At 37.8% G+C, this 22,480-nt stretch overlaps 1 protein-coding gene across 2 annotated transcripts in view; it reads right to left on the bottom strand.

The window, feature by feature from the left end:
- Positions 1-1,535: 1,535 nt before the first annotated feature.
- IFT80 (intraflagellar transport 80) overlaps positions 1,536-22,480 on the bottom strand; it is a 50,194-nt gene continuing 29,249 nt past the window's right edge. The window contains exons 10-21 of one of the 2 annotated variants that reach the window (XM_032193167.1): positions 20,620-20,738; positions 19,684-19,758; positions 17,893-18,056; positions 15,347-15,411; positions 14,658-14,793; positions 14,006-14,153; positions 13,073-13,244; positions 10,571-10,660; positions 10,300-10,472; positions 9,062-9,185; positions 6,140-6,273; positions 1,536-2,632 (exon numbers count right to left, since the gene is read on the bottom strand). In XM_032193167.1, coding sequence (XP_032049058.1) covers positions 6,160-6,273; positions 9,062-9,185; positions 10,300-10,472; positions 10,571-10,660; positions 13,073-13,244; positions 14,006-14,153; positions 14,658-14,793; positions 15,347-15,411; positions 17,893-18,056; positions 19,684-19,758; positions 20,620-20,738 — 1,380 coding nt within the window. In that variant the 3' untranslated portion in view covers positions 1,536-2,632; positions 6,140-6,159. Of the gene's footprint in view, positions 2,633-5,702; positions 6,274-9,061; positions 9,186-10,299; positions 10,473-10,570; positions 10,661-13,072; positions 13,245-14,005; positions 14,154-14,657; positions 14,794-15,346; positions 15,412-17,892; positions 18,057-19,683; positions 19,759-20,619; positions 20,739-22,480 lie in introns of those variants that run through there. The other variant, XM_032193166.1, reaches the window with a different exon arrangement.

Below are 22,480 nucleotides of genomic sequence, written 5' to 3'. Positions count from 1 at the left end.
ATCCTGCTGCTACTCAGGTGATGCCCTGAGCTGCCTCATTTTGGGTAGATGTTGGATTTATCCCCAGCAAAAATCCCCTCTGGCTGCCGCATCCCAAAGGGGCTCCGGGGATGGGGCGCTGCTGGCAGCACTGGGGTGGGAAATGCTCTGCTCAATGAAAGCATCTTGATGCAGAAGGGAAGGGCAAGAAGGGAAAAGGAGAGGTTTTCCAGCTTGCCTGGGGCATTGCCTAGCTCCTGGTGACCCTCTCCTTGTAAGGGATAAAAACTGGGGCACCTGAAACCCCTGCATGGGGATGCAGGACAGCAGATGGGATGCAGCAGGGGATGTGGAGTCGGAGGAAGGCAGGACCCTCCCCGTGCCCCTGGGCTCGTGGCACCCCAGCTAACCCCTGGTTGCGAGCAGACAGACATTATTTCACCTCCCGATGCTCGGGGTGACCTCGGGATGTGCGAACGCAGCCAGCGAGGGCCCGGCCAGATGGGAACGGCTCCTTCGTGTGCCTTCTGACTCATGCGATTCGTGTGGGTGGCAGAGAAACCGCTCTGAGAGAAAAAGGAATGGGAAAGAATCCGCTGCTATATTTAACCACAAATAATAGGAAGAGGCTGAGCTTTTGGGCTAAGTTGTAAATAACAGTGAGATGAAATCATCTCAGAAATTCATGACTGTATCGCTGCCGCCCCTTGAGAACCGGCGTGACTAATGAGGACCGTGGCTTGGAAAAATGTTGCCCCCTGTTTAAAAAAAAAAAAAAAGATATTTCATTATTCCAGGCCACGGCAGCGATCCTTCCAACTGTGACAAATTGCTCTTTATTGCCTTTTGGTTGTTACCGTGGTTTAATATCTTTCAGCGTTGGTGTGTTGAAGTGGAGAACGGCGGCCGGCAGCGCGCCCGCCCCCATGGGCTGCCAGCAGGGGCCTCGAAACGAAACCTCTGCTCCTGGACAGTGCTGAGCCCCGGCCATAATCCTGGAGCATCTGCAGAAATTAATACCTTTGGCTCAGAAGGAAAAGAGCCATGGGAGCAAATCGTGCCTATCACACGAGCGACTTCATTGTGTGTGTTGTACGAGGAGCCGCTCGCTAGTTGTAGCGCTGGAAGCCTCGGCCAAAGGCAGTGAATGAACGGGAGCCGTCCCACAGATCGAAGGGTTCGAGTCCCAAATTGCAGTGAGGTATTGCAGGGGGAGAACGGGCATGAGCCAACTTTGCTGATGCTTATTTTGAATAGAGGGAATAAAAGAGTAAGTTAACTGCAACATGGAAACTGGGATGCCTGACAGCACACTTGATATCGATACAAGCTTGCTGCGATATTTCCACATTTTATTTATTTGAAGAAAACACATTTTGCTTCTGGAGAACATCCAGAATTGTTAAGCAGAATAAATGACCTAGTCTGGGAAGGAATCGCAGTCATGCATGAGTGTTTGAGCCTCTCTCTCTCACTTTCCCTTTTTTTAATAGTCTAAAAGAAAATATTTGCTGGCAGTAGAGATTTCTGGGCTGTGAGGTAATGGCTTTTTTTTTTTTTTTCATACATATGCAGAGTCATCTTCTTGTTTCCTAAGCCTTATTGCAGTTACAGATGTGCTCAGAAAATATGAAGTAATAGAGCCCAGCTATGTGTTTTTAATTCAAGCAATTCAGAGCTCGCCCAAACTGAGCAGCGCTTGAAAGCAAGCTGTGGCTGGGCATTTTTATGAGCTTCTGTTTTTACAGAAATTTTTAAAACTACTCGTTCTTTACTTCGGCAAAATGCTTTGAACGTTGTGAAGGCCATCTAGGGTTGAGCTCGTTTCTGTCGCAAACCTGGGTTGTCATCCACGAGCCGCAGGATTACTTCTGCTCACAGTGCTGCTCCCTGCGCTGAGGCTTCCAGGGTCTTGCCAAAATGAGAAGCCCCTGCTTCGGCGTGCTTTCTCCCAATTAGTTTTCCCATATTTGGAGGAAACATAAAAGAAAGGGAAAGGCAGATGTGAAGCATCGCTCTACAAAGAGCAATTTATGTAGCGGGCTCCCATGAAGACAGGTTTGGAGTTACACAAGTGCCAATGGTCGCTGGGAAAATTAAGCCCGCTATAAAATAATTATTATGCCCAGTCAGCTCTTTAGCACCATTTGAAAGATCTGGGAGTCAAGTATTTAACAATCTGCTGCTCCAAAGGGATTGATGCATTTCTGCAGGGGTCATTTGCAGGACTGATAACTGTGCATCCCCCAAAAACTGGAGGAAATTGACTTCAGCATCTCCTTCCCAGAAACCGCTCAGCAGCCCAGGTGTTTGCTGGAGCCCCGTGCACCTGCAGCTCTGGGGGGAGGCCCAGTGATGTGGCAGCTGGTAATAAGTTACTCGAGCTCAGCGTGTTGTTCCTTGCAGCCTCTGCCCAGGGCTGTTCTGTAGGGAACCTTTTCTCGCCGTCCTTGAGCCTGAGCCCTGCAAAATCTGCAGCAGGTACGGTCGGTGTGAGACTACCCAAACATGAGGATGACAGCAGGAGTATTGCTTACGGGTATCAGCACTGAAATCACCGCAGGTCAAGTAAACAGGACAAAGGAAGCTGACCCGGCACACGTGACAGCACGTAGGTGGCGTAGCTGCTGCCTATCAGATCTGGCCTGATCGCCTAAAAGGAAGCCAAGCAGAGAAGTGCTGGTCATTTTTTGCCATGTTTCACGTTAGTAAGTTTTTCCACGGCTGGAACAGAGCTCTCGCTCCTCTCCTGGTTGCCTGAGGAGTTCTGCAGTTGAGCTGATGGGAATCAGCAAAAAACACAACCGAGGTCTGGGGTTAGTGCAGAACACGTGGACGGATACAGGGGTGGAGCGGGCCCCCAGCAGCACGGGCACTCAGGGCTCAGGCACTGCTCGTCCCCATGCCCTCGGGTACCACTTGTCCCCACGTCCCCAAGTACTGCTCATCCCAGCACCTCGGGTACCATTTATTTCCATGCCCTTGGGTACCTCAGCAGCTCCCATCCCTGCCCCAGCCCTGTATTTAATGCCTTGAGTCAATCCTGGAATATTAATACATAAATAAATGATTTTTTAAATCATTTTTCCTTCTATTTCTAAATAACACCAACATTTACCAAGAGATCCGTTTCAAACAGCTGCCAGCTCTCCCATGATTTGCTATTTATAGCTTTGACTATTCTGAAGTGAAATAAGGCAACTGAAAACAATGCGGCTTTAACGAGCCAAATTGGCCTCCCAGCGCACCACGCTGTAATGTCATTGAAATTTGTCCCCTTTTCAAGCAGCAGAACACGGTCGGGTGCTGCTGGGGCTGCCGTGCTCACCTCGCACAACTTCACCTCTGCTTCTGCAGCGGTTCGCCTCGTGGCCCTGGCTCAGCCTCAGCTGTGGGACCAATTCTGGTCCCAATTTGTGGGCTCAGTTCTGGCCTCACCCAGCTGCGCTGAGACACCCGCGTCTTGCCAGAGCGCTGCCTTCTGCTCTTACGTGGTGAAAATTCCCAACTTTTTTTTTCTTTTCCGTAGAGATAAATGGTAAAGGAGGTTGCCATTTCAGTCGAGTGGCCCAAAACAAACACCGTAGGGGCTTACATTACTTTTCAGGCAGATTTGCTAGATATCCCCCCAAAATCACGTAACGGCTGGCACCAGGCCGGTAGGATATGGCTCTCAAATTACTTCACTGCTTGAAGGAGCGGAGTTCACAGCTTTGAGGCATTTGCCATTCCTAGGACCCACTTTGTCAGTGTAACAGCAGCTTTTCGTTTCCTATTTTGCTTCTTTTGGAACCCGGAGTACCGACACGTCATAATTCTATGGAAGGCTCTTTTCTATCCCCATTTACCATCAGCGTTTCCATTCACTGTTAAATAGAAGCTACGTGCTTTCTGAAGAAATAGCTAGACCAAGTCCCACAGGATTTCAGGACATTTTTTGCTATCTACAAGAGCGAATTTTATCTTTTACCAGAGTGCAGGCTGATAGGTTTGGATGACATCCCAGCGCAGCTTAAGGCAGAGCCGGGGAGGCTCCCCGCACAGCTGTGCTAACTGCATGCATCTCACCGAAACCCCTCGCCTCTGAATCCCAGGTCAGCTCCTTTCTGGGCAGTTTCTGTTAAATTCGGTGAGAGCTTCACAGATGCATCTCTACTCTGCTTTGCCAACCAATTCCTTGTCAATGGTCCTCACCAACTCCGCCAGTTTCCAGCGGGGACGATGCTCTCCTTCCAGCTCTCTTGGGTAGGGCCAAGCTCAGCAGGCATAGGGAGCCTGGTCCAGGATGAGCATCTGGTTGGATGAGCACGGGTGAGTGACTTCATCTGTCCATAAGGGAATAACAGCCCTTCAAAGTGCCGTGCCATTGATTAAGATTTCTTGGTTTGGGGTTTGAAATCCTTTACAGTTATAATTTGCCAGCCTTTCTTCTGTCCAAGCACATGACACATTAACTTCTGGGAATCCCCCAACCCATGCTTGCCATTTGCAGCACCTGGAATAAGCGCAGCCAAGATGGTAATGAAAGCTAAACGTGATGCAAAGCAATGTTAAAGCAGTAGTCCCTTTTATATTTTTATTTATTTTGGTAATCCACGAGGATGTGCTAAAACCTCTTGTCACTTCTCTTTGTTGCATTTTAAGAAGCTGAGTGAATTTGCTGCTTCTATTGCGCTTCCAGCTGGCCCAGGAATAGAAGATTGAGTTGAGATACTGAATATTTTTTTTTATCACTGCTAGCTTGGTTTTCACAAATTGCTTACGTTGCATTACAAATACAAGCCAGGTTTTATAAATCTAACATTAAACATTTGTCATTAGTGACATTTGGGGCTCAATTCTGGAACTAGTAAGTGCTTTCTGCAAGTCAATGGAAGATGAAGAAGGTGTTCACTGTCACGTGTACTTGATGTACTTGGGAGCTTCAAAGGAGCTACACCAAAATTGTTGTTTTATTTAGCAACAAGGCAAATCAATTGGGAGATTCATCTAATAATTCATCTGTTGGCTACATTAAAAAAAAAAATAAAATGCTTCATTTGATTATTTTTATTATGAAATTGATAAACTGTGCAAAAAAGTGTCATATAGTCATTTACAACACACAAGAAGTTCACCTGATACATAGATATTTAACATTTTGATGGTAACATTTGAAGGATTACTCTAAAACATGAATAACCTGCTCACATCCTTATATTGGTTCACATCCTTATAAGGGCTTCTATAAAGAACATCTAACATATGCAGTCACTTTCTCATGTAGAACACAAAAAAGTATGTATTGATGAAATAACACACATGTAAAAACAGTATTTTAAAATCAAATGCTTTGGGCTGAGAAAATACGTGTAAAGCTCTTGCATATTTTAAGTGAATATGACATTTTAACCTTTAGGAAGCGCTGAATATCATTGTCAATTAAATGTGCTAGATGCTACAAAACCAACCCATAATGCTGTTTGTTATTTCAAACAACAGTCAAAGCAACTTCCATAGTATATTGAACAATTTACACAACCTTAGAAAATACTTTTTATTATGAAAGTGTTTGCTAAGAGACAAACCTGAGATGCTGAAGCAATCTGAAAAATCTGAAATCATCGATTGAAGAACTTGCTAATAGACAGATATTAGCAGAACTGTGTACAACCAGACAACTGCAATTGAAATATTCTTCTGTAACTGACAGGCTCACCCTCTTTTTATTTATTTTTTTTAAGTTTTCAATGCTTACAGGTTCCGAAATTCATTTCAAGGCAATTTAAACATGTCTTCTCAGAGACCCCTGAGGTTGCAGAAATAACCAGATTACTGAACTGGTTGCTTAAACAGGGAAATCGGTACTCAGCTAGGGGCAACAAATGTTAAACAATTTTTATGGCAATGAAAATTTAAAAGCTAATAATGGAAAGACAAAAATTAACTTCCCCTTTCTTCTTGTATGTACTTATTATGGATTACGGTGTAACTATTCACTGGAGTTAGGGCATCAGAATGTAAATCCAGCCTGAAGTGAGACTGTAGTAAATAATTCTGCCTGTCATCCAACAATTAACAAGAACTACATCAACTCGAACTCCTGTTCCCTGCAAAATGTTCATTGATTTTTACTAGTTTGCCAAAATATGACAGTACAAAATACTCACGAAGCACTTACTAATATTGCCAAAAGGACAGTTATTGCTGCACAGTTACACTAGCTCTCACTGTGGCACTGGCTGCTGCTCGTTCTCTTTCTTTAGCAATTTCCATCTCTATTTTGGCTTTGATTTTATTCCAGTCAACTTCCAGCTGCAAGAAAAGAAAAGTGAGTACAACAAGGTCAAATAATATTGTGTAGATAGGTCAGACAGATAGGTTCACTGGCAGGAGAATCTGAAGTTATAAAGTGACCTTACTGATCTTTATATAGCTCTTCATGGATGTCAACTTACACTAACGGAATGTACCAAGGCACAGATGAGTTCTAGCAAACTGAGCTTTCCACCTTTAAAATTAAAAGAAAACTTGACATATTTTTAAAAATATTACATCTTACTGTGTAAAAAACCCAACAACATTAAAACTGGAGAATAATTTGGATCAGCTTACATCTAACTGTAATGAAATCTGTGTCCTATTACTCAGATTATACCTTTATCAATAATACATACAGTAGCATCTTTTGACTGTACCTGAAGTCCACCAAGTAAACTGTTGGCATATCACACTAGTTATTTGATATAACAGAAATCAGATTTCTGCCTGAAATTTGCCTTCTATATCAAGAAATGTTTTAGCTTTATTTAGGCCTTTCTCCAGCTGCAGAGAATTGTTGTCTTCTGGTTGTATTCTACTTCAGTGAAACTTCAGACAATAGATACAGTACAATATCCGTGGTACAGTTGGGTACAATAGTTGTCTTTGTATCCAAAAATACCTAACAAGAAAGCATGGATCACGGTGCATTTGATGACTACAAAAACATGTCCAAAAACTGGACAAAAAAGTAATTGCAAAGGTCAGCTTCCCTGCTGGAGAATGAAGACTGTCAAAGATAGGATGGGGAAAAAATCTCAACTGCTGCACAGGGAATTTCCAGAGTAGCTGTTATCCTGTTAACTAAGTCATGAAATAAGGAAGATTCTCTGCCAGGGAAGATGTAACTGCAATACCCACATTCTCATGTGAAAAGGTTAATCCCTCAATTCAGGATGCATTTGCTGGGTCCAGGTGCTTTGGATCTGATGACTGAAATCTTTATGGAGCTCTAAGAAAGAATGTGTTTGCTTTAACAGATGTCACGCAGATGCTAAACATACCACGGAAAGGGCTAATTCTACCATCCAGCCCAGAGAGCTACTTGCCAGTGAAGCCAACAAGCCTTGCCAGTGACACCTAGTAACTGCCAAGATATGGATTCTCAGTATACATATTAGGTACATAATACCTTATATATAAAGACGTGAGATATAACAACTAAGCACATTGTTTAGATTCCCTATCTGATCGCAGATCAGTGGTCTCAGCTGCAGTATAGAAAAGACCTTGGTTCTTAGGCCTGGAGGAGTTTTTGGTGGTGAGAAAAAAAAAGCGAGATCTTTCTTTTCCCAGGGATGGAACAGCAACACAAGAACTTGATTTTCTCTTTGACGTCCTCATCATTTTCTTCTAAATTTGCTGCTTGAGTTTGGCAGGCTGCATTAGGAATTTAGTTAGCACAGTAGCCAACAGCATCAAACTGACTTCATTAAGTAGGTCCCCTCCTAGCTTCAGATCCAGCAGACAAGACCTCCAGGACATGGATATGGAACACAGCTCAAGGACTTGTTGACTCCAGGAACTTCCCACACTCTAACACCCAATCTTCAAGACTGAGTGTAAGGTGAAACCCCTACACAGGCTCTACTCACATCACTCTGCTCACACCCTGTCACTGACAAGATGTTATTGCTTAGGAACCCTTCCAGCTCTCTTGATGATTTAAAGACAAGACAGTATTATCTAAAAAGTGTCCGTCAGAAGCATCAGGGGATTAATATGATTTTTGCTCAGTAATGGATCTAAAGTACATAGAAGACATACTTTTAGCTCAGCAGCTGAAAATGCTGCACAATAAGAGTGGCTGGAATTTGTTCTGTTATTTTTCTGCATTTTCTAGGTAAAATAATGTAGAGCAGTTCATCAGGCAGCTAGATATTGTGCAGATTTTTATTCTTGCTTATGAAATGAAACATCCTCAGAAGTGCTAAAAGTTAATGACTTACATTAGAAATCAAGCCTTGTTGGAAGTAATGGGCACTGTCCAATTAAAGGATCCGAGCTAACAGCTCAGACACAGCTCCTGATCCATCAGCTACTGTGGCTGAAAGAATCTGCTGAAGTATGTCTGTTCACAGCTGCACCCTCAAAATGCTTAGGAACAGCAAGGGGAAGGGCAGGAGGGACAAAAGGGCTGCTCAGTGAAATTGCTGTCTAAGGTACACGTGGTACCTCTCATAAAGGTAACACACTGAAGATACTCCAGTGGAACCTGAGATACTTTTAGCTTATGAACAGTAAGATCTCTCCTCAATCTTCAAGATCTGTGAAATGCTAGTACATTGAAATAACCTAATGATTATGGAGAGGCTTTCCAGAGATTTGAAGAAATATTATATATGGCTATTTATCATATTTGGCAGAACAATTCATAGTCCACTCTTAATATATATATGGTTTCCTTCAAAGTTTATTATTGTTGCTATCCATAAAAGTATGTAAAAATGCTGAAGACGTTTAAGAAGTCTGCATTCCACCATACTAAGTTCTAGCTCCCTGTTTATAGAAAACAACTGTGCCTTCATTTGTACAATCTTTGCCAGATACTAAATATGTACATTCCATATCTGTGCCTTCAAATAAAACACACGCACAATGATGACTAGGCAAGTAGCCACACATCAAGCTATGAATTTGCACTCAATCAGATGTAAAAGCTTGAGATTTGTGTCCGCCTCTGAACCAAAGAAGGAAAAATGCAAAAATAACTCTGCCCTCAAAATGGCTACAAAGAACAGGCTGACCTAAAGCTGTAGGGATAATCCCAAGGAATACTTACACCTTCTGCATACTGCAAAAATCTTTTGTTTGTTTCTTTTTTACCAAAGTCCTCTAGGAACTTTTGTCGATAAGCCAGGACTGTGTCAACATGGGTCTTGTGCTTTACTGCTAGCTCTAGCGCCCTGGAATAAAACAGAAATGGACTTGTCAGGCTATATAAATGTTCTGGCACAACTACAATCACCACGGTTTTGCAAAACAATACACTGAACAGCATTTGGGCTGCAGGCAAAGATTCTTAATCTGTAGTGCCAAGCGGTTTCACATTAGTATCCATCACAGGTTGATAGGTTAAAAGTAGCCAGTGAATGTGACTGTCTGCTTTATGATGCACGCTATGAAAAATAGCCAACAATTTATTTCTGTTGACAAGCTCATCACATCATTGGAGCTTGACAATAAGAGTCTTTATTTCAAAGAAAGAGAAAAAGAATGCCTAGAGTTCAGCACTCTCAATAAAAGGAGAAAAATTAATCATTTTTAATAACTTTATAATAGGAACGAACATATGCATTTACAGCATAGGCTACACAGAATCTAAGAATATTATATAGGTGGGAAAGATTAGCCATTGGACTAGGATAATTGATTGCCCTCATGTCTGCTTTTATCTGAATTGTATAAGGAACACTTAACACTTGAAAAGTTTACTTTTTACATGATGCATATTAAGCAACATGATCAAAAATACAGATATGAGGGGGAAAAAATGTTTTGCCCACAGTGAAATGCACATAATAGCAGGGCAATTAGTAATAAATAGCCTCAGAAGATTCCTTTAGAAAACGTGGGTTCTTGTTTAAAGGAGAAATTCCTACTTTGTTTTCTCATTCCTAATTCATATTTCATCCACCTACACAGTGCTGGGAGTCCGAACAGCCACATACCTATTTTTAGCAACAAGACATTTCAAAACAGCTTCAGTTCTTTGAGGGTCACATACAATTTGAGGTATTGCTAGGGACTTTTCTGTGTTAACAACATAAAAAAGTAAAATGATACTTAAACATGCTTGTTTCAGACTTTTTATCACAGAATAATTTTATCTTCTAAATCTGATAGAAAACAATTAATTTTACTTGTTTAGTTATTGTGATTATCTTTTTACAGCTTGGAATAATTACAGACAGAAAATTAATGAGGAAAGCATCTGCAATAACACAGTTGAACTAAAAAAGTTTACAGGTTACCTTAGTACGACTGATTATAAATATATTGTGTTTAAAGAAATATTACCTATCCCAGTTGTAAAGATTAATGTTGACTTGAATAGCTTGATAAATAAGGCCTGTTTGAAGAAGCAGGGTTTCAGCTTCTTGTGTGTTTCCACTGAAGAGGAGAATATGAGCCATCCTTGACTCTTTCGATGGAAGATCTTTGATGGAATTGATATACTGAACTTTGTCAATCTGTCAACAAGATGTACGATAGTTTAATAAGGGAAATCAAATAATTAAGTAAATTTTGCAGCTATTTAACTCAGAAATGGTTAAATCCATTTTCTTACCTCACCAATTGATGCATACGCAATTTCTGCTGTAGCCATATCTTTATTGGCAACTGCCATAGCTGCTAAACATGCCCACATAGTTTGATCCTAAAATTAAAAAAAAAATAAAAAAGCAATCCCTCAAACTTTAAATATTTAGCATTATACCATGAATGACTTCTCAGAGGAAGTATGTAAGTCCTGAAAATAATGTAGAAAAATACAACATTCCTCAGTATGCCATTCACTGCACTGTGGTCTAAGCCTCTTGTTAGAAATCCACTATTTAATCATTTCTCAGATATTCCTCACTGAAATCTTTGATGTTGTGATTGGCTGAGACTGGCAGTGTGGCTGAATGAATCATTAGTTTTCACCCTCTCAGCCAGTAATGAATTCTTGCCATAGTATTATTTTACAACCTCATCACTGGTGTCCCCATTACTACTTGTGGAACTACACTGGACGCCAGAGCACTGAGGAAGGTTAAAATAATTATTCTAACCTGGTTCATACCAACCTGGCTTCACAAATAACTACCAGAACCATAATGCTGACAATAGCAATAATTGTTCATTTGTAGTATAGGAACAAATTCTTGATAGTGGAACAGATTATGACTCTGCTGAAAAGTAAATAAGAGCTTCAAAATTTCCATCTTTCCATCTCCTTTGTGATATTTTCAGTTAATTTTATGTTTAGAATTAAGAATTAGAAAAGCTTGGTGGTAATGATAATAATATTACACCCTGTTCTCTATTTTCATGCTTTTTGCTTTTTTTTGGTGCATTCTTAAAGAAACCCCATAAACTCAGAAAAACATCTAGGAAAATCCTAACATTTTCGTATCCTCCTTTTTCACATTTAAATACACTACAACAAAAGACCTACTACTTAAGCATCTTAGAGTATCTTAAGATACAATATCTGAAACCAGCAGGTGGTTATGTATTCAAAAATATAATTTTGAATGCACTTGTCAGCCCATATGCACTCTCAGAATTGTTTTTAAATGTTTTTGTTAAGTATGTTTGATAGTAAATTTGAAAATAAACTTTTTTTGTAATGTAAATAGGTTTTTAAATGCTGCAGAGAGAACTGCTGATATAAGAATAAACAGCCACATTGAGTATGTTCTAAACATATTCCCATATCCTGACTTGTAATCAGTTTTGTATGAAAAAAATAATGGTAAGACCTGTAAAGTCAATGAAATACAGAAAGTTTACCTACAGCTACAGCTTCACTATCAACAGAAAGAAAAATACTATGAATATTAATTACGACTTATACAGATGTTTTGTTTTCTATTTTTACAGATGCTGCAATTAGATTATTCAAAAAGTTAACACTACACTATGTTGGAAATCCCAGTTCCCACTAATGAATACTGGAATAGAAGCCTACTATTAGAAAGGCAAGACAAAAAAAATAATTATACTTCTCAATTATTTGGATACGTATTGATTTATAAAGCAAATACACATTTAAGGTCATGATAATCATACAGAAGTGCTCAGTTCTTTTCTAGGAGTAGCAAGCAGAGGAGTTAGAATAGCTAGAGCTACTCTGCTCTCGTGAGCCCCCACCTGCACTACTGCGGCCAGCTCTGGGGCTCACAGGCAAGAAAGACACGGACCTGTTTGACTGTGTCCAGAGGAGGCCATGAGGATGACCAGAGCCTCTCTGCTGCGAAGAGAGGCTGAGGGAGCTGGGGTTGTTCAGCCTAGAGAAGAGGGGACTCCGGGGAGACCTTATGGTGGCCTTCCAGTACCTAAAGGGGGCTGCAGGAAAGCTGGGGAGGGACTGCCAGGGAGTGCAGTGACAGGGCAAGGGGTAATGGGTTCAAACTAAATGAGGGTAGGTTAAAATTAGATATTTAGAAGAAAATCTTCACTATGAGGGAGTGAGGCATGGGAGCAGGCTGCTCTGAGAAGCTGGGGCTGCCCCATCCCTGGCAGTGCCCAAGGCCACACTGGATGGGATTTGGGCAGCCTGGGCTGGTGGGAAGGGTCCCTGTCCACAGCAGGGGCTTTGAGGTTCCTTCCAACCCAAACCAGTTTGTGATTCTATGATTTCTATGAAACAGGGGGTAGGAGGCATGGTTTAGTGGGATTTTTCTGTTTAAAGACTGCCAGACTCACCTCATCTGTTGCTGTTGCCTAAATACATACAAAAGAAAGCGAAGGAAAAAAAAAGTGAAATAGAATATGAAAAAATACTAGACAACTGTATGTGGAGATACAGAATATTTTTAATCAGTTATATTAAGGCCTATAACTTAAGCTTATTACTAGCTTCTGTGAGTACCAGTGCTTAATCCATTGGAGGTGAGAATAAACATCTGTATAAAAGATCTGTATAATTTTTCACCACCGGCCCCTAATCATCAATAACAAAGCAACACGGAAATAAGATCTAACATCTGACATGTAATCAGCATTATTAAAGTAATATTCGAAAACAAACAAAACACATCAGTGAAATTGTATCTGAATGTTGCTGATTATTAAAATTTACCTTGACGAAGCGACATAATCTGACAGCATCTTCCCACTTAGAACTACTAACATACTCATGAAGAATCACAGGGTAAGGCGAAATATTAAGGTGAATAAGTGAACCATCTGCTCTTCTAATTGTTATTTGATTTCCTACAAAATGTACAATCTGGGGATTTTTGCTAAACTCACTGTGCAGAGAAAGAAAAGTCAGTTAATATTCACTTCTTTTGTGCTGAAAAGAACATTAGCTACTTAAAGGAATCTTTGTTTTCAGAATTACAGTATGATTATACTTTATTTTCAAAGCATATACAAATATAAGTAACTAGTTATTCAACAGTTATACCTATTGTAGTTCTATTGTTCTCTAAAAATAAAATGATAGTTATGCACATCCACTGGCTGTTAGGCAAATGCAAACCGTGTATTTGTGCAAAAAATACCTTATATATATTTTTCAGTAGAAATATATTTAGGTTCCAATAACTCTTAGAATGAAATCATGCATTCAGGCATTCTTTATGAAATATTTCCTATCACATATACATGCTGAATATAACATGGGAAGTAAACACCATGAGCTAGAAATAACATTATGTACAACCAGATGTCTTGAAACCATTGATTTAGAAGATACTTTAAACAGATCAATTATCTTTTTTTTAATAACTATGACAATATTTTGAGATATCTGATTAAAATTTTGCTTCTGCATCAAGATGTTATTCTACTTTTAAACTGCGCATCAATATTTCAACTCCAAACTTTATGGTATACTTCATAAAACACTGTTTCTTCACTTCCTAATCAAATAATGTTAATGATAAAGTAATTTTGAAAGATGCAACCTGGCTTCTCATCCTTCAACTGCCAAAACTGATATAATTCTTTAAGGAATGAGTGAACTAGTTAAAAAATGTACTATACTTTATATATAAGGACATATTACCTTGCATCTTTTTCATATAGGGTTTTTGTCAAAAGATCTTTATCGACATAAACTGTGTTGGGGTAGTACCAGACTGTAAAACGGGTATCCTGAATCCCACAAAGTATGTTAGATGTGTCGTTCCAAGCCAACGTTTGAACCATTGTTCCTTAATTTAAAGATAACAGAATAAGATTCAGTTGCACAAGAACCTTCAAAATAAATGTATACTTCTTTAAACTCTACTGGAGGAGTATGTACTTTGTACTTATTGGATCATCTGTCTACAGAACTTAGACTTTTAATTAAAAATATGAATATATATAAAGTGTTTGCTTTTACAAGAAAACATCTGAAATATTCTGTATTCAAACAGCTTGAATTATTCTCAAGAACACCTCCGTCTGCTATATCCTCTTAGTTGCTTACCCTATTATGCAGTAACGAGCAATTAAATGTTAACAACTCCTTTATATGTAACATATGAAAGAGTTATCAGAATTTAGATAGAATGTATTAAAATTGTTTCTATCACTGTATCGTATGAAACCCAATCTTTTTTTCAAGTCCAATCTCACTAATAATTACAAAGCAAAAGTTTGTCTCTTATACTAGATAAAAATCTGTTTCCCTGGTAGCATGCTGATTAATGTTATTTAGATTTTTTTCTCACCTATTTTGACAATCTTCTGTTCTTTCCCAAACCTTTTAACTGAAGTGATATAAAGGTCTCTGTTCTTATCAATAAAAGCTATTTTTCTTTCACTTGTAAGTCCTTTCTGGTCCAAAGCAATTTCCACAATTTCTGTCTAAAAAGAAATATAAAAATATCTAAATTTTATTTTGGAATTTCATATCATGGAAAACGTGATATTCAAACAAATGATTTACTAAAAACAAGACAAAACTCCTGAAAAACTGGATTGTGCAGACTCTTTGTTATGTGTCATCTCTGTTGAATGAAGCATTATATAAATTGAATTTCATGCAGAGTAGGACAGAACTGCAGCAGAGAAGAGTTCAGAGTTTAATAATTTACTACAGAAGACTACAGAAATAGAAAGGGCAGTCCAAAAGTAAAAGCAACATAACTGTTGATCCCCCCTGTAGTTTCAGCCACTCATGTGCAAGTGAAAAACTCTCCTATACCTGAATATAACCTAGAGTAAATCCCTTGGTACATGAACACTGCATAGAGAATCTGACTTTTTATTTTATAAGAGTCAGCTAGAGTTATCAAGTTGCTCTGTATTAAGATCATAAACTTTAATAGGTTATTAAATGTATTAGTATCTGGCAAAGCATTATTGATTATTAATTTCAAAATATAACAGAAAAGAGACTTTCTAGGTTTCGTCTTACCTTATGTGTTAGAGGCTTTCCATCACCCAGTGGTTTTCCAGACAAAGCATCAAATATGTAGATAACTGAAGGACAAAAACATGGTTTATTAGTTAAAATCAACAGCTCTTTACAGGCTTTTCAATCAGTTCCATTTGTTTTCAGAGTATAATAAAAATGTAAGTGGATACATATTACTGGGTGCTTAGTTTACCAAAAAATTTCACGCTCTGGTCACACAAGAATCTTAGTTTGGAAAATGCAGTCATTGTAGTCTGCTGAGCACAGGGAGGAATATTCTCATTTTGCAGTCAGAGTGTTCTATGAAAATTCCCAGATGTTATTTTCAGGGCACTGATAGCCACTGTAATATATAATGAGAAAATTAGCACTTTACTCCCTATTTAAACTCTAATTTAAACATTTGATTCAGCATCAGTTCATGGAAAACACAAATGTAACAGCATTTCAGATGCTTTCAGATAACATGTCCCACCTGAGGATTTGACATGCTACCTGTTAGCACACACTATAAAATGAACATGCATGCTCACTCCAAAGGATGGCGATGTTAACATGTTAATCCTGCTGCGCCTTTCTCTCACTAGGACACAGGATGTTGCTTTGAGGTCAGTGGTTATTTAGGCAGGAAAAAAAAGAAACTGTAAGAGCAGGTGTTCAGAAAACATCGGTCGAGTTTGCAGAGGAGGAAAAGAAAGGGTTTTGCACAAGCATTGCTCTTGGCAGCTGGTTAAATATACAAAAGAAAACGAGTTGTTCCTGAGAAGTGGTATTTTTCTCACTTTTATGCATGGCTCCCTGCACGATGTTTATTTTGATCTCGCTGTACAAACCAATTCTGCTGCTACTATAATAGCTATTGGAAGTGAGATTAAGGGGGGGTAAGAGAAATCTACTGTACCTAGCTGGCAAGTGAAATTGATTAACTTTGTAATCGATAATGCTTATTACAGTATTTCAGATGTGTGATTTTTTGTATGTGTGTGGGTGGGTTTTTTTGTTTGTTTGTTTTTAATCTGGAAAACCTCAACATCACTTAGAAGCTAAATGATCTCTTTTTTTATACCTATAATTTTAACATATGAACAAAAGGTGTTCTCTCTCTTTGACCATTCAGAGAAAGAACAGGTCTTGTGTGCCTTCAACACACACGTATTTTCATGGAATAGCTGGTCACAGCTAGGGCCAGGAGCTCCTTTTTGAGAACAAGCTCTCCTCCCTCTTCCGGCTTCCCTAGAGAATGAGGAAAGACACTAAATGCACAGATACACGACTTTTTTTTTTTTTTTTTTTTTTTTTTTTCTGGATTACTGGAAGAGGGAGAGTATCCACATAACGACACTGAAGTTATGCCTGTCTGTGTTTGGGAGTAAATGGGCTTGTAAAGAGCTCCTGGCTCTGATGTGCAAACTGCTTCCTGCAGCACGCTCAGCTCTTAGATATTTCTATAATGCACTGCATTATGAAAAACAGACCTGCCCTCAAAATAGGGCAAAGAAAAAAATGCTTCTGCTAGGGTGAGTTGAGAAGAATAAACAGGCCTAGATAAGCCACAGCTTCCTGTGCCAAGAATCTGTTTTCCCATGTGCTGGCATATTATAAGGCTTTTTACCACTACTGGTGGGATTCGTAGCAAGAATAGGGAAAAATAAAAATACAAATCCCTGCTTATTAGCAGAACAGAAGTTGCTATCAATAGTTTCATTTGGTGAGCTTATTTTGAAAACATAGCCAGAAACCCAAGCTCTGTAAATTACAATTTTGATGAAGATTAGCCTGTTTGCAGAACTGGTTGACAAGATTTTTAGGACACTAATAGCAATGATTTGGATCTGGAGATGCTCTTGGGTTTCATTCAGGATGATGGCCAAAGGAACAGGGTCAGAGAGTGGATTTACCATCAAAATCTGAAGTTTGTGTAGATACAGATACAGACAGCACTCAGTATTCTTTTATGAATTTTCCATGTTTTCTTCATTTATCCATAATACTTCTGTTTTTATCCTAATTGCATCAAAGGTGTCAATATGGCAATAAAGGCTGTGTTATACATACTAATATATACAAAAACATACATACACTTGTGCAATATAAATACACAGAGTAAAAAAGGCTACAAAAAAAATCCAACTTTTCACTTATTTGTTTATAATTGTTCTGAAAACCACTTATTTCTTCTGAATAATTTGCACTAAGATATATAGTTACTTATAATAGTCCATTTTATTATTATAGAAGAGCCACTGTGCAATATTTACTGCAAATATTCCATGGTTTTCCAATGCATTACATGCAGCTGGAAGTTCAGAAACATACATATATTCTCGTTCATTTTTTTTAATCAAAGGTAGACAAGACCCATCATTTTTAAGTCATTTTTATTATATTATTATCTTTAATTTATACCATCAATAAATTCTTTATGCTGTATGCTTATGTTTTATAATAATTATGCTAAGTATGGAAAACTAAGTTTAATGCACAGATGCTGAAAACTTCATAATAAATTATTAGCAAGCATGGAACTATCAGAACTGAGAACTTACCCTTTTCATCAGCCTTGTCTTTTACTGCCAGGGTATCATTACTCAGCGATACTGTCTGGGCATTTAAGATGTCTGTTCTCATTCCTGGAAATTTTGGAGAGGAAATTAATCTTCCTTCATAGGAATATAAATAAAGTCCTCCACCATCTACCAGAAGAAAATGCCTAAAAAAAAAAAAAAAAAAGCGAATTGTTTAATAATATAGAAAAGAAGGATGACCATTTCAACCATTTGAAGACAATTGTCTAATATCCTGCTAATGTTTTCAGTTAAATGACAATTTCTAGGCCTTACATAGCTGACACTCTGAAAGCTCTGAGCAGATGACTTCAGTTCTAATGTGAATGCTATCTTTTTCCATAAGAAATATTTATTATCTGGAATTACTATGATTTTATCAGTTATAGATATTTTAAGATTTGATCTTATGATGCCTGATGACACCACATATAACTACACACAGTATTCCCTGCACATCACCACACATGAGAACCCTGACCATTGGTTTGTGTACTTTGTGCATATATTTGAGTAAAAGCCCTAATATTTACAGCTAGCTTTGAAATAGTATTATCTGTATCATTTCTTTCACTATGACTGGATTATAACATAAAGAAAATAGAAGACACTGTTAGCAAACTGCTTGCCATCTACTTAGATGTAGACCTTCAGTGAAATAACTTATTTGCCAGAACACGTTGCGATCTTTTATATAGAATATAAATACTTCTGCATAACAATAATTGTTAGGTACAGTATCTATAGTTCATAGACACAAAACACATCCATAAAACAAACAAACAAAAAAAAAAAACAGTTGGTAGACTCCTAACTATTGTAAATATCATTGCCATTGGCACCAAATGAACCACCATCTGTTTGCACACAGATCTGCCAACGTAGACATATTTTACTAAAATCTTGGGTTCAGTTCTGTGGAGTAGGGATCACCTTCACTGCCGCAGAACCTGTATCATGTTTGCAAACTATACTTTTAATTAGCAGCACAAAACTTCATATCTAGAATTCGATCTTCAGAATCCTGGCTACTTGTTTCCCCTTCCTGTGCTGCAGTCTCTCTGCAGTCCAAGACATACGTGTTTAATCTGGGGCACTCAAAAACGCAGGGAGTATTACACTGCATTATGCTGGAAAAGTTGTCCAAGAATACTTGCCCATGAGAATTAAGACTAAAATTGAAACTGAAGATTTTTGAATTCTGCTCCTATTCATAGTCCTTTAGAAGACTCTCCTACAAAAGCACATGAAAGGATCTCTGACAAATGAATTTCAGGAAATACAGATTAAAACATTTGTAAACTCAGAAAAAAATATTGCAATTTATTGTAACTATAGTACATATATGTAGGAAAAACTATCATTTTTTAAAAAATCGTCATTTTTAAAAATTCATCATTTATTTTTTATTTTGCATACCTGGCAATGTTTCTAATAAAACTTGGAGGCCAAAAATAAATTCTATAAAATATATTCCACTTCAGAAAAGCAATATAGAACATAAAAAAGAGATGTTACTGTAACATAGGAAGATTTACTTTCTTCCATAAACGAGTATAACCATACACATGTAATATATGATAAAATTCATTACCACCATCACAGATATATGTCAAATACACTGGCTAAGCCTTCAGAAGCTACTTACCAATACTGTATATTTTTATATATATCTAAAATTTCCTGTGTGTTATTTTGTTTTGTTTCCTAAGAACTTAGTGGCAAAGTTTTTCAGAAACACATCTTAAGAAGTATCTAATGAACATAAGCTACCTTTCTGCTTGTAGAATCAAAGTAACTGTTCCTTCCTTCAGGTCAAAGATAAGTGGTGTATTCCAGTTCTTTGTACTACAAGAAAAAGAAATTCATCATTTGTTAAAACCATTATCATAACATACCATTGTAAATACAAAGTTGAATTCACTAAGTAAAGCACATACATTTTAATCATTGTTATAAAGGGAGTTTTCCAACAAGGAAAATGGCATATAAGAAGCCAAGTAACACTGGTAACTGTGCAGTATGATCCAGTAATATTTCTGCTTTCTTTTTTGCATCCCTTCACACTACCTGTAGCTGACCTAGGAGTCTGAGTGAACAGCAAAATCATGTTTGTATGAAGCAAGTACATTTTTAAAGTACTTCTAAATTGCAGCTCAGCTCTTACAGTGATCTAGAGTCAGGATGCACGCCCTGTTACAGGCTGGATTATTGTTCAACGTCAGTCGTCTCGCTGAGCTGATTAGTTGCTTCAGCAGTAAACTTTAGATCTCAGCATATGAAACAGAGTATCATGTTCTTAAAAAATGATGTAGGATTGAATCATTCTGATTTTATTCCAAAACAACTGGCATGCCAGAAGCAGTATTCAAATAAAGTCACTGGATGGAGTCACCTAATGGGGACAAATACATTTGCATCCAGCCATCATTACTGCTGCCTCTATTTGAAAAGAGCAGAAATATTTGTAGCCACGTGTTGGTGCATTGACTGGCTGTACAAAAAGCCAGAAGAGGCTGGAAGAAAGGAGGACAGAAGGAAGGCAACTGTACTGAAATATATTTTGTTGTATATGATGCTAGACAGAATATTTCAATTAGTTTCAAAAACAAATTGGTCGTGAACTACTGTACTTCAAATAAAGTTTCTGCTGCTTTCTTACAACAGTTAAATAAATTCAAAAAAGCTTCATGAATACGTATTACTTACGAAAATACATAACACTGAAGAGAAGTTGAGACAACCAAATGCCCATAGTTCAGAGAGGCCTTGATAACCCTGTCACGGAATTCCAGCAAATCAACGGCATCATCAATAACGTTGTGCACCTAATCGAGAAAAATCTTTGGTTGAATAAAATGTCAATAAATTAAATGAAAATTATTGAATATTATATACTTTCTTATTGTAAGCACATGCTGATACTGTTATGCCATTAGTAGAAGAACATAATTATATTGGAATAGGCACTTTCACAGTACTGGTGGGAAACTTAAAACACAAAGGTTCTATAAATTCTGAATAAACAAGGAATATGCTTTTGAAACAAATTTTGGGGAAAAAAAAAAAAAGTAAATTTGCTTTAAATGTAATTTTTATCTGTTAATTTGCTGTCTTTGTGAATGGATGTTCTATTCAAAAATCAAAAGCATAATCACTGTTGGGTACTCCAAGATTCAATTGTTAAAAACATAAAAAGTACAACAGCAGGAATGCTTAAGGAATAAAAGTTACTCAGGATGGACTTCCTTAAAAGAAAGAAACAAACAATTAATGCTTAATTGGAACACAGAAGGTATAAGCAAAATATAATACATGGAGCTGATAAAAGCATCAGTGATCAAGGATGTCTGAAAGTTCCCATTTTAACACTCACTGTTCAGCCGGTTAAACAATTTGAAATGTAATAAATACTTCAGTGATCCCATCATGATCCCATCTGAACACTTAGCAATAACCAAGGTTTTGATAAAGATATACTGCCTAGTTACTAAACAGTTCTGGCTATTTAACATACTAAAGAGAAATTTAGGATATGACCTTGCTAAGTAGGCTGTGTCGTTTCTGTGAAAATTTGCTCAGATGACAATGTTACAAGAAAATCACAGTTTGCCTGTAATCAACACAGACTTTTGAGCTCAAAGACGTCTTTAGACTGTAGCTGCATGAAATCTACTAGGGTGGTAATTTCTCCTTGATTTCTTCCATTCTTCAACCAATTGCAAAATGAGGATTGAACTCAATTATTATGGAAGTCTAGAACAATTTCCAAAGGCATATTAATTTTTGTGTTTACTGCAGTGATGTGTCCCTAATTAACTTTGCCATTGTAATAATAAGGACAAAAGAATGCATCTAGAGAGTTTTTGTAAATAAATGTACATTGTAAATAAATACAATGTACATAAATATATAGAAATAATAAAATAAAATAAATAAAATAAAATAAAATAAAATAAAATAAAATAAAATAAAATAAAATAAAATAAAATAAAATAAAATAAAATCTTGGATCAGGGTTAGCTATCCTTCCTCGGTTGTTTGCATATTCAAACTCCCTGGAGTTATTAACAGAGCCCATCTGTTACGAGTCGATGTCTGGGAATGAAAGAAGAAATATGAATTTTTACCTGCTAATTTGTCTTCTGTGTTCCCAGACACTGACTCATATTATCCCACCCACTAGACACAATTGTTATACAGCATTCCTGTTGTTACAACTTTTCCCAATTACATAGTCAACATGAAAGAATCGAGACCAAAAAACATTTAAGGGCCTAATTAGGAATTTAGGAACTTGAATTTGATATTGAAAATATTGGCCTGGTGTCTAATATCAAATGTGTAATTTGGAAAATTTGTAAGATGGAAATCTTATATTACCCCGCTGTCCACAGAGCAAATGTTGTGAGTCAGTGTCTGGGAACACAGAAGACAAGTTAGAAGGTAAAATTCATATTTTTGTATTAATTCCCAGATATTTGGTAACCTAAATGTGGATCCAGGCCAACATTTTTCAAAGGAAGGATCCTGAGCTTAAGCTCCAGAAACCACATGTAGGGCCTGCTGG

The sequence above is a fragment of the Aythya fuligula genome, chromosome 9 (assembly GCF_009819795.1).
Source record: "Aythya fuligula isolate bAytFul2 chromosome 9, bAytFul2.pri, whole genome shotgun sequence".
Taxonomy (NCBI): Eukaryota; Metazoa; Chordata; class Aves; order Anseriformes; family Anatidae; genus Aythya; species Aythya fuligula.
Note: the sequence above shows the minus strand (reverse complement) of the source record. Positions and strands in the feature narration are given on the sequence as shown.